This window comes from Lentinula edodes (assembly GCF_021015755.1).
Source record: "Lentinula edodes strain Le(Bin) 0899 ss11 chromosome Unknown C8R40scaffold_9, whole genome shotgun sequence".
NCBI classification, from domain to species: Eukaryota; Fungi; Basidiomycota; class Agaricomycetes; order Agaricales; family Omphalotaceae; genus Lentinula; species Lentinula edodes.
The window spans coordinates 124,676-135,708 of NW_025764315.1; the positions used below are offsets into that span (position 1 = coordinate 124,676).

An 11,033-nucleotide genomic window follows, 5' to 3' on the forward strand; every position below is an offset into this window, starting at 1 on the left:
TACAGAAAATTGTGTAGGATATTTCGTGGAGGAGACGGGAAAGGCGGTAAATTCGTGGTCAGCCGTACGTAGAATTTCCCAAACAGGCAATTATGATCATCTTGGTTTCCAATGATTCGAGTTCTTTTTATCACAACAATATGCATATGCACAAGCAAGCAAGAGCGTACGAGAGATAATTCTTTGTCACATTCGAGTACGTAGACTTTTCGTTTTTGAGCCTCAGGACCCAGTGTTCATATAGGCTAGTGTCTGCTCCAGTAGGACCCCATACTACGCGGCTGAATAGGGCTGAATCCACACTGCTAGGTTTTCTGATTGTCGTATCTGCAAAATTTGAAACCTGCCGCCCTCAGTCATTCGGTACCAGGCTATCAGCTACGTAGAATCAAAATGAGCTGTAGGAGAAGGAAAAAACCCAATGATATTTGGTGGCTATAACCTGGCTATAACTCCGAGCCCGCGCTGTACGGTGTACCTGAATCACGATGTATTAAATTGCCCCTTCACCGTTCAAACGTTCAAACGTTCACCATCCACAAACTCACGACGATGCCTGCTCCATACCCTCTTCTTGGTGCGGTGGTCCTTCCTTCCCCTCGAACGCTCCAGCTCAATCTTTCCGATTTATGTTGTAACAGATATGCCCCCTGGCAGTATCAAGAACATACATGAATACCCAGCTATGTGAGTATTAGACTTGGGTCGGTTGTCATTTCGTGCGGTGCTCAAATTCGATTGATGATTATACCGTAGACATATGGCAGCAGTCCACAATATGTTCATTCAAAGCATCAATGCAATAGTAGCGCATGCGCCGACGCTTCCAACGAACAAGCTTCAGCCGTTCATGGTATTCTGTTTCACGGTGGTGTGTTGTCATTGTTCATTCCCCATCACGATGTCGAACCAACAACTCTGCCATCCCATCCCATCTCACTGTCGCAGATAGATAACATCCACCACCATCATCACATAGAAGAAACCTTTCTATTTCCCGAACTAGAGAAGAAGCTCGGCGCAGGGACATTGTCGCGCAACTTTGAAGAACACGCAGACTTCGTTCCGCAATTGGACGAAGTGAAGGTGTATCTTCAAAAGGTGCAAACTGGAGAGTTGGCGTATGACGGACCACTACTTGTGGAGAAGATACATTCGTTTAGTGATTCTATGATGCTGCACCTAAGTCATGTAAGGCAGGCATGCCCTAAGTATCATACATATTCTGTGGCATCAAGCCCTGGCTGACCACGAATACATACTTGTTTTACAGGAAATCCCAACACTCGACGCAAGTCGTTTGAAAGCCGTTTTCACGGAAAAAGAACTGAAGGACATTGATTCCCAAGGTTTGAGCATCGCGCTCAAAACTGTTAGTTTCTATACATCAATTCCGTGGGGCATGGTCTGCGCAAACCCGGCTACTCCGTGGTGGGTACTTCGGATCATACGTACAGATTCCAAGTATGGGTTTTGTTTTCTGATTGTGTTTGCTGCCGATTGGGCTTGTAGGTTCCCGCCGTTGCCATTGCCAGTGAAGTTGGCGACGCGATGGTGGTTTTCCAGAAGGTACAGAGAAGCTTGGGAATTCGGGCCATTGGATCTCTATGGAAAGCCCCGACAGGCGGAAGTGGAGAAATCGTAAAACAGATGGATTGACAAAAATAGAAACACTTCTAATATACATATTGCTATGTAGTATTTCTCGTTTCTTCAAATGCGGTGGATGGTATAGTAAATACAACAGAAAGATCATCACAAATCCACGTAGTACAATGATATATATACATTTATTTATCAATGCATATTTTGCAACAACTCGAGATCTTTCTTCAACTCTGCCAGTGTGTACGGGAGATCATCGTCATCTGCCACTGACAATGTGTAGATCTCCTCAGCCAGTTCGGGGTCCGTGTTCATATAGGTTAACATTTGTTCCAACAGATCTCCGTCGAGGATACCATACGCCGCCGAATCAGCATCGCTGCGTCCTCTCGAAAGTCTCGGAGCACGGTGCCTACCGTGGTCGCGGTGAGTGAGCGAGTGAGTGAATAATGAGTGAGTGAGTATTCACACGGCAAAGAGAGGAGAACAACACGACGTACTTGGCATGACTAACACCCCCCGCCGAAATCGATTTCTGACCCAACTGCAGTTCAAGCGCCGACAAAAACCTCGACAGAACGATATCGTTCTCAACGCTAGTAATGACACCGATTTGACCCGAAAGCGTGCAGAATATATGCGTGGATTTGAATCTTCCTGGCGCTGAATCCGTCGTGGTGGCAAGTGATCCTGACAACGACGACAATAATAAGTCAGTTGGGTAAGCAGAATGACAAGTATATAGGACTATAACTCTTACCTCTGATAAACTTCGTGATGAGGTCACCGACGTGATAAAACCCATCCCGTACCAGTATTGTTCTATTATTAGTAGTAGCTTGGCTCAACGAGAAGGTGAACATATTCAAAGATTGCTGCGAACCGCACGAAGCATAAGTACCAAACCACAATCACAACAATTTCACGAGAAAAACCCCGTCATCCAACACAACTTGAAAAAAAACTCACATCTGCGCCTACAAAGCTCTTATCATCAACCGCCTCCACACATACCGGCCACAAAGGCGAATAATCCCTTGCCACCGTTACCAACTTCCGATTTCCACCATCATCACCATCATCATCATCATCATCACCCTCCAATCCCAACAACGACACGGAGCTGAATTGGTCTGCAACGACCAAGTGGTTGCGATACGCCGAAAGGGAGGTAACCATATAGTTGTGGTTCCACTCCATCATCGAGTGGATCGTGTACGATGGTGTGGAGGGACTGAGGTCTTCTGTGATGGATGATACTCGGTATAGGGATACCTAGATAGTAGGAGGGAGGAAAACCAACCATGAATGAATTCTGGTGGTCAATGTACGATGTACGATGAGAATGGGGTGGGGGGCTTACAGAAGAATTTATCGCAGCAGCGAGTAAACCATCGATAACCACCAAAGAGTATACACAACCACCAACATCCGTCGCTGCAACGCGTTTGAGCTGGATTAATGTCGAAGAGGCGTGTTGAATTTCGAACAGCAAGATCTTGCCGGAAGTGGGTTCGGTCTCGTCTAGACGCAGGGAAAAGGTCCCTACGCAGAGAAGGTGCTGTTGTTGAGAGGTGTTGTTATTGTTGTTGTTGTTGTTGTTGTGGTGGTGGTCGTTCACCTGGAGAACAGCTAATGACATTATCTGCTCATCTTGCTGGAGTTCGGCTTGAGCTAATACTGGGAAGTAGAGTAGGCATCAGCGGGAGCAGGAGAATGGTGAGAGATGAGAGAGAGAGAGAGTATGTGTGTGTGTGTGTGTGTGGGGTAAAGAAACAAACACACCTTCCAAAGTCGTATCATCAAGCAACTTCACCGAATTCATCGTCTTCTCTTCTTCTCCGACCCGACACGGCTCGGTATACACAGTTCCTACACCAAACACTCTATGGGTGGGTTCGTGCACGATGTGGCGCGGGGTGTGAAGACCCAGTGATGTCTATAAATGTATGTATGTATGTATTCGAATTAGAGAGGGGGGGAAAAAGCGAAATAAATTGGGAAAACCTACAGAACGAATATGCATCTTCTCCAAACTCCTCACCCTTCCTATCGATATCCCGAAATCAGTAGCCAACATTAGGGAGTTGGGGTAATTCTCGGTGTTCAGTGTTGTAACCGCGGTGATATCCTGTGATCCAATCCAATCCAATCCAATCCAACGAATATATAGTCAGGTTTTGACGTTCAAATTCAAACGAAACCGAACGCTTACCTTAAGCATAACAGGCGCAGACCTCAAATGCGACCCTTCCCACGAAAACACCACGGCTCTGCTCCCGGCGGCAACCACGACCCGTCTCCCATCAGCTTCGTATTGGGTAAACGACACCGGTGTGTTGCCCAGTGAAATGATATTCATGTCTTTTAATCGCGGGACTTTGATGCGTGCACCCTGCCCACCTACCCCACCTACCCCACTCTGCTGCTGCTGCTCCTCCTCCTCCGCCTGCGCCTCCTCCTCCTCCACCACCACCTCCCACGAAACCACCCCCCCATCCGCCAACCCCGCAAACACACACAAATGCGACTCCCGATCCTCCACCCGATACCGCCCCACACTCATAAACCCCATCACCACCGCCCGCACCGGGGACGTCAGTGCCCCCAGCGGAGATTGACATAAAAGTTCTAACTCGGCGGATTGAGGAGTAAAGGTATACAGGGCAAGTTGGTTTGTGTGCCAGAAAGCTGCGGCGATGAGACGGGTGAAGTGTTTGGAGGGGTCGAGGAGGGGACAGGTGAGGGCGGAGATTTCGGTGTTGTACCATGAGGGGGGTGAGGGGGAGGGGGAGGGGAAGAGGGAGGGGCTGGGAGATAGATATGAGGTGGGATATATATATGGAAATGCGGATCCGACAAACGTAACGTACCTTTTTTGTTCCGTCAAATCCAATTTCCGCGCACTACACAACCAAGGAGGGGTCAAATAAATAAATCTTCAGCATCCACCTACTTTTTTCAAAAAAAGAAAAAAAAGGAAAAAAGGAAAAAAGGAAAAAAGGAAAAAAAGAAAGAAAAAACCCCCAACCAACTCACGTCGTCCTGACCAACCTCAATTTCCCTTCCCGCATCTGCACCGTATACACCGCCACCCACCCCCCTGCCTGTGCAATTAATAACTGACTCGCGTTCCCACTCGCCTTTACAAACTTCCCTCTACTCCCCCCTCCACTCCCCCCTCCACTCCCCCCTCCACTTCCACTCCCCCCTTTATCCGCATCCGCCTCCACCCTATCCACACACGTCCATCTCCCCAACACAGCATCATACTGGAGAAGCACCGCAGCCTCCGGAACGACTTGGACCACGAGCGCCGAATCTTCGTCGTATTTCCCAGCTGTTTTCAGAGCCATGTTGCCGATGTAGAGGGTTTGGTTGGGGAGGATGAAGTCGTGGGAGGTGTCGACGCATTCGAGTTGAGTGGGGTTGGAGGTGGAGGTGGAGGTGGGGTTCGGGTTGAGGTTGGGGGTGAGGTGGAAGACGTGGGTGGAGAGGAGGGTGGTGGTGATGAAGTAGGAGTGGAGACTGTGAGAGGGAGGGGGGGATAGAGTTTTGAATCAGGAAAGGTTGTAGAGAATAAGAGAATCAATTAAGGATGGATGAGACGTATAATATAAAAGGTTGAATGAATAAACGAACAAACGAATAAACGAAAAAACACAACTCACGCAGTCCCATAACTAAGTCTCACAGGCCACATATCAATAACCCCTTCCACCCCCTGCACCGACGCCGTTTCTTCGAAATCCGCTCCGATGCGAACGATGTTGACTGATCCAGCGTTCCCGCCTCCGGAGCAGGTGACGATATGTGACTACAACACAACGGAAAGCGAAGGAAAAAGAAAAGGGTTAGTGAGTCGATGAAAGTGTTTGACGGGGAGGGGATAGAGGAAACATAAAACAAAACCCACCTGCCCACTCCCATCCAAATCCGCTAATACCGCGTCCCTTATGGGTGCGATATTCTTGAAAGTCTGGATAACTTCAATGAACGACCCGTGGGTCGCGACGATCCAGCCTTTCTTGATCCCCTTCCCCCTCCCATGTACACTACCACCACCACCACCACCACTACCACCACTACTCGGTCCTTTCCCCCTATCATCATCAAGTTTATTAAACTCCTCCACCGAGATCCTCGTACCAACCGACTCCGGTATCGGCAACGTCAGACTCTCTTTCGCCGTCGACAGCGCGACCTGGCTGATGCGCACGAGCTGCGCGTCCCCGAGGTGCGATCCGATAAAGGTGATTTGGTTGGAGAGGTAGGTGAGGGAGGTGGGGGGTGAGGTCTACATGGGAGTGTGGGTGTGTTTAATCAAATAATGCAGTTTTTAGTCAAATAATATAATATTTCTGAGAATTGAATAAGGAACACGGTAAAGAGAACTCACCTCTCCGAGTGGAATCAACACCATACCGAACTCTTTGAACCTATACAGCGAAAGCATCGCCAACCTCCCGAATGCATCCCCGATTAGGATTTTGTGAGATGATTCGTCTTCGTCTACGGGGGTGCAACTGCATAGTAGAATACATAGGATATGAGCATAATTTAAACAGTCAAGTAAGGCAACAAAAAACATACGCTGTGACCCAACTCCACGGCCACTCAACCGTCGCCCTCGGGTCCCTCTTTTTGATCTCATTCAAGTTCTTTTGCTTACTAGAACCAGAGTCTGTATTAGGAGTAGGAGTAGGAGTATCGATTTGCTTTTGCTTCTTTGAATCCCGCTTCCTCTTCCCTTTTCCCTTGACAGGCTTGAACTCCTGAGCCTCCTGCGAGGTTAACTCATACAACAACACCTTCCTCCCTCCCACGACGAGGATTCCGCCGAGGAATATGTCTGTTTCGTGTTCATCCTCATCCATATGCATATGCATATCATACATGTAATCCTCATCGGCAGGAATCGGGATAAGGTGGACTGCGGTCTCTGCTGGGTTGGGAAGGTGTTTGTATGAGATGGTTGTTGGGGGGAGGAGGTGGGAGTATGAGGAGATGTCGAGATCGACATTGGACTCGGAGGAGAGGGAAATACGCAAGTTACGTGACACGAGTTGGATATGTTCCTTGTAGTCGATATACAAAAGCGCCAACGCATAGTTGTGCTTGTGGACAAGTGGGAGGAAAGTGTAACTTAGGAGGTTTAGTTCGGGTATCCTGGAATGAGATGAGTTATTGAAGGTTTGCATATCAAGTATCCAACGCACTGTACATTATGTACTTCCCCACTCTCCATCATCACCACTTTCAATTTCCCTGTATAACAACTCACTACACCGAATACCCCAGAAGGATGTACGATAGCATCTGTGCATAATTCCGAAGGTCTGCTTCCGCGTTCGTCTAGAGGAATTTGGTGTTTGATATTCAACGTGGCGGTTCCTGGTGCGGATGTTTCGGTGTAAGTGAAGATAAGGAGTTCGGGATCGGGGTGGTCGAGGAGGATGAGGAGGTTTGAGCGGTGGGAGTTCTGTGAGGGATTGAGCGATTGCGATCAGTACATACATAACAATGTCTTATTAATACGACAAAAAGTTCACCTGTATAGGAACAGCTCTAACAACCCGCACCTTCCCTCTCACCCCCACACTGCATTCCAACTGCAGTCCAGACTCCAGGATGGAGTATACCGATACGCTGTTGAGTTTGGCTACCACGAGGTGTGAGAGGTCGGGTGAGATTAGGGAACATTTCACGGAAGAGATTATGGAGGAGGAGGGATGGAAGGTGGATGTGATTCTGGTTGGCATGGTGGGTGGGGGATTATGGTGGTGGATTATGGAGAAGGAAGGGTGGGTATATATTGGTTTGGTTTGTTATCTTATCTTATCGACTCCGGGTTAAGAACACTGACTGCTTCTCAGTCGTATATATATTACACACACTAACTACACAGAGCTATATGCAAGAAAATACCTTATATCTCTCTACCTTCCATCCATCTATCTTAATCGTAATCTTAATCTTAATCTTTACATCCCTACTCATCGACATAATGCCTCGCAAACAAATCATTCTGTATCCATATAACCTTACTCACCGCGCCGATCGCGGCGATCTTTTCGTCGTTCGAGAGCTCGGCGGGGGCGAGTTGGAGGATGGCTGTTTGGAGGACGGTTTGGACCCAGCCGAGGGAGAGGGCGCAGTCGCGGTCTGGGGTGGGGGGTTAGCGAGGAGCGAGGGGAGGGAAAGAGGAGAGAGAGGGGATGGGGAGGGGAGAGGCAACTCACAAGGAACAACCAACGGCGCAACATGATTCCTATGCCTGAACGATTTCACACCGGTATGCATGATCCCGACTTTATCCATATACGCCCATGTTTTGCCGGAGGAGTAGTCTGAGGTGAGGACGCGGCGGGCCCAGGATTTCATGAATATCTGGGGGAGGTGTAAGCGTGAATCTCTGGAGGAAAAAGGGATGTGGGAGTGCTGACCTTTCTATACACCAATTGCGGTGAATCCAAAGTCAAATCCTCTAGTCTAGATGGTATTGGTCCATCGAAACCCTACAATGAAAAGCGTCAGTCACACAGAGCAGTGAAGTATCAACCAACCCTCCCACTTGCCTCGTTTCTTTTCAAAAATACCTACAACAACCAAGGTCAATTCCAACACACACACCAAATTGAACCTCTCCATCTCACCTGCTTCGTAACATCAAACTCAAACAGCTTCGCATACAAATCATCCACGACCTGGGGAATCAGGTCGTTTACCAGCGGAGCTACTTTGTGGAGGATTTCTTGATCGGGGGTGCCGAACATGAGAAAGTCTTTGATGTAGTTGATGCGGTCGGGGAGGGAGGTGCGCAGGAGGGAGGGGGAGATTTCTTGGGTTGTTGGGTTGGAGATGGGGCAGGAGGAGCCTGGGGTAGCTGATGCACCGGAAACTGGGCAGGTTAAGGGTAAGGAAGATTTGGAGGTACCGTCTTCGGAAATGCCATGGGATGGGGAGGAGGGGTTTTTTTCAGTGGCGTGAGGTGTACGTTGGCCTTCTGGGAGTTGGTCTGATATATCGACTGATGCGATGTCGGTGGTGATTGTTTCGACTGGGACAAGCGACATTGTTATTGAGAAAACTAGTAGCTAGTGTTGGTCTTAAGTACAGCGAGTTAGTACAGGCTATGTAAAGAATCCAGAACCACCATCTAGAACTTGAACATATATCTTGTATGTTCTCGAGCTTGTCGAGAACCGGAAAATGTCGGGTAAACATGGCGGTCGAGACCAAAATCATTGTTGGGCGCTAATTCATCTCCTCTTTACGATGTTGGCTGAATTGTCATCACCTCCGCCTGAAGCGCGGCCGTCGCCTCAACCAACTACAGCCCCAAGTGGAAGTAAAAAAAGAAAACGTGGTGGTGGTCAGCAGCAACAACAACAACCAGCTGGTTCGCCTGCACCTTCTGATTCTGGTACACCCGAGTACGCATTCTTTTCTTACTGCTTACTACTATCATTTAACTGTTCACAGAGTCCTAACATCCCGCACCGACCTCTTCTCGCGCCCCCAACTCAAATTCTCGCGCGGCCCCATCTTCACACCCATCTCCGAAGGCTCCATCTACCACAAAACCGACCTCATCGGCGTCAACCGCGTCGGCTTCCGCTACATCCCCGCCGGAATCAACCCCCCCTCCCCCTCCAACCCCACAATCCATTTCCACACCATCGAATCCCACCCCGCATCCTACCGCGTAAGCTGGGAAGACCGCAGTGCATTTATCCACGTGACCAAAGACGGATTGGGGTTGCTTGGGTCCAAGGGACATCGGAGTGCGCGGGGGAACGCGCCTGTGCGGGAAGGAAAGTGGTATATGGAGGTGAAGGTGTTGAAGGCTGGTGGGGAGCCGAGTTCTAATGAGGGGATGCGGGAAGGGTGTTATGTGAGATTGGGATGGGGGAGGAGAGAAGCGCCGTTGAATGGACCGGTTGGGTTGGATGGGTATAGTTATGGTTTTCGGGATAAAACGGGTGAAAAAGTCACGTTGTCTAGACCTCGGCCGTATGGACGACCGTTTAGATCTGGGGATGTTGTAGGGATGTATATCTCCCTCCCGACTAAACGCGAAGCTGACGAGAAAGATCCCACGGACCCAGCGCATTTGAAGAGAGAAAGAATCGCGATTGATTTTAAAGGACAGGAGATGTTCGAGATGCAGGAGTATCCACAGTCAAAAGAGATGATTGCGCTTATGGATTATGAAGGCAAAGCTGCGAATTCCACCTCAGTTCCATCTACAACAACGAGGAAAGGCGCAGGGAACAGAGGTGGATTGGCTCCTCCAAATACCGGAAACCCAGTCCAATCCACCAAATCCAAAAACCCCCAAACTTCCACTTCCACCACCACCACCACCAACAACACCCTCCGCCCTCTCCCAACCCTCCCCAACTCCCGCATCGCCTTCTTCATCAACGGCCAACCCCAAGGCACCGCCTTCCACACCCTCTACGACTTTCTCCAACTCCCCCAATCCGAACGAAAATTCAAAGAAAAAGACAAGAAAAAACCACGCACCCGCGACGGCCTCAAGGAATCCCACAAAGACAACCCCTTCGACGACGGGTCCTTGGGGTACTACCCCTTCATCTCCTTGTTCAACGATGCCGAGGTACGCATGAATCCCGGCCCGGTGTTTGAGTATCCCCCTGCGGAGGATATCGATGCGGTGTTGGATGGGACTAGGGATCCTGATGCTATCATACCCGACACTCCCACCGGTCCGAGTCTAAATCCGAATCCTAGGCCTGGTACACGGACTTGGCGCCCCCTCTCCGCCCGCTACCCCGAATACATGGCAGAACAATGGGAACTGGACGAGCGCGAGGAATTGGAGGCGCAGGAAACACTCGCGGAGCTCGATGCCCAGGATAGAGCTGTGGCGCAGAGGGAGAAGCAGAAGAAAGCGCAAAGGGAGAGGAAGAGAAAGGAAAAGGAGAAAGAGACGGAGGCGCGGAAGAGGACGAGGGTGGGTTCGAAGGATAAGGGTGGTGTGGTGAAAGAGAAATCGCCTTCGGTAGGGCTTGCAGGGGGACTGGGACTGCTGTCCCAGCCTCAGCCTAGTCCTCTACGACATGCGAGTGTTACAGCGTATGAGGAGTACGAGGAATACGGGGAGTTTAAGGATAGTCCTGCTGGCTATGCTGCTCCCGGAACACCTCTGGAACCACCTCAAGACACACTCCACCACACACCCCAAGACACACTCCACTCCACACTCCCCGACATCACCACAGACACACTCCCCGACATCACCACGGACACACCCGTAGATATAGATACACCTCCTCACGACACCCCCATGGAAATGATAATAATCCAGGAAACACCAAGCTCGCCTGCACCGGTACTTGACCCCGTTGATACGCCTGGTCTGGATTTCGATGATGGGAATGGGGATGATGATTTGAATG

The 11,033-nt window shown here is 49.6% G+C and overlaps 4 protein-coding genes across 4 annotated transcripts; 2 read left to right on the top strand and 2 right to left on the bottom strand.

The window, feature by feature from the left end:
* Positions 1–469: 469 nt before the first annotated feature.
* C8R40DRAFT_895498 (uncharacterized protein) lies at positions 470–2,096 on the top strand. Its single transcript, XM_046236610.1, has 6 exons — positions 470–577; positions 642–685; positions 752–871; positions 949–1,191; positions 1,274–1,431; positions 1,513–2,096. The coding sequence occupies exons 1-6, from the start codon at positions 553–555 to the stop codon at positions 1,643–1,645; spliced, it is 723 nt and encodes a 240-aa protein (XP_046088554.1). The 5' UTR covers positions 470–552; the 3' UTR covers positions 1,646–2,096.
* Positions 1,798–7,449, bottom strand: C8R40DRAFT_1247831 (CPSF A subunit region-domain-containing protein; the record flags this gene model as incomplete). Its single annotated transcript, XM_046233646.1, has 16 exons — positions 7,158–7,449; positions 6,825–7,087; positions 6,199–6,774; positions 6,005–6,131; positions 5,522–5,902; positions 5,277–5,422; positions 4,645–5,133; positions 4,479–4,511; positions 3,821–4,415; positions 3,617–3,736; positions 3,391–3,544; positions 2,969–3,285; positions 2,575–2,880; positions 2,354–2,480; positions 2,106–2,295; positions 1,798–2,017 (listed from the first exon to the last, which is right to left on the bottom strand). Exons 1-16 carry the CDS (start codon positions 7,365–7,367, stop codon positions 1,798–1,800), a joined length of 4,254 nt encoding a protein of 1,417 aa, XP_046088555.1. The 5' UTR covers positions 7,368–7,449.
* A 12-nt stretch (positions 7,450–7,461) lies between these two features.
* On the bottom strand, positions 7,462–8,519 carry C8R40DRAFT_1143657 (Protoglobin-domain-containing protein). The gene is made up of 4 exons (XM_046229494.1): positions 8,235–8,519; positions 8,052–8,123; positions 7,848–7,995; positions 7,462–7,770 (listed from the first exon to the last, which is right to left on the bottom strand). Exons 1-4 carry the CDS (start codon positions 8,379–8,381, stop codon positions 7,598–7,600), a joined length of 540 nt encoding a protein of 179 aa, XP_046088556.1. The 5' UTR covers positions 8,382–8,519; the 3' UTR covers positions 7,462–7,597.
* Positions 8,520–9,091: 572 nt separating this feature from the next.
* On the top strand, positions 9,092–10,579 carry C8R40DRAFT_1012381 (uncharacterized protein; the record flags this gene model as incomplete). The annotated part of the gene is made up of 1 exon (XM_046222874.1): positions 9,092–10,579. A coding segment is annotated over one exon (1,488 nt), but the record flags the coding sequence as incomplete, so codon positions are not given.
* Positions 10,580–11,033: the final 454 nt, after the last annotated feature.

Excerpts from the sequence above, each read along its gene's own strand:
- C8R40DRAFT_895498 (XM_046236610.1), top strand. The coding sequence starts at position 553 with ATGCCTGCTCCATACCCTCTTCTTG. Across the intron at positions 686-751 it reads ACATACATGAATACCCAGCT|CGTAGACATATGGCAGCAGT; the intron begins ATGTGAGTATTA and ends TGATGATTATAC. Across the intron at positions 1,192-1,273 it reads TGATGCTGCACCTAAGTCAT|GAAATCCCAACACTCGACGC; the intron begins GTAAGGCAGGCA and ends CTTGTTTTACAG.
- C8R40DRAFT_1143657 (XM_046229494.1), bottom strand. The coding sequence starts at position 8,381 with ATGTTCGGCACCCCCGATCAAGAAATCCTCCACAAAGTAGCTCCGCTG. Across the intron at positions 8,124-8,234 it reads GGAGAGGTTCAATTTGGTGT|GGTTTCGATGGACCAATACC; the intron begins GTGTGTTGGAAT and ends TTTTCATTGTAG. Across the intron at positions 7,996-8,051 it reads CGCAATTGGTGTATAGAAAG|ATATTCATGAAATCCTGGGC; the intron begins GTCAGCACTCCC and ends CACCTCCCCCAG.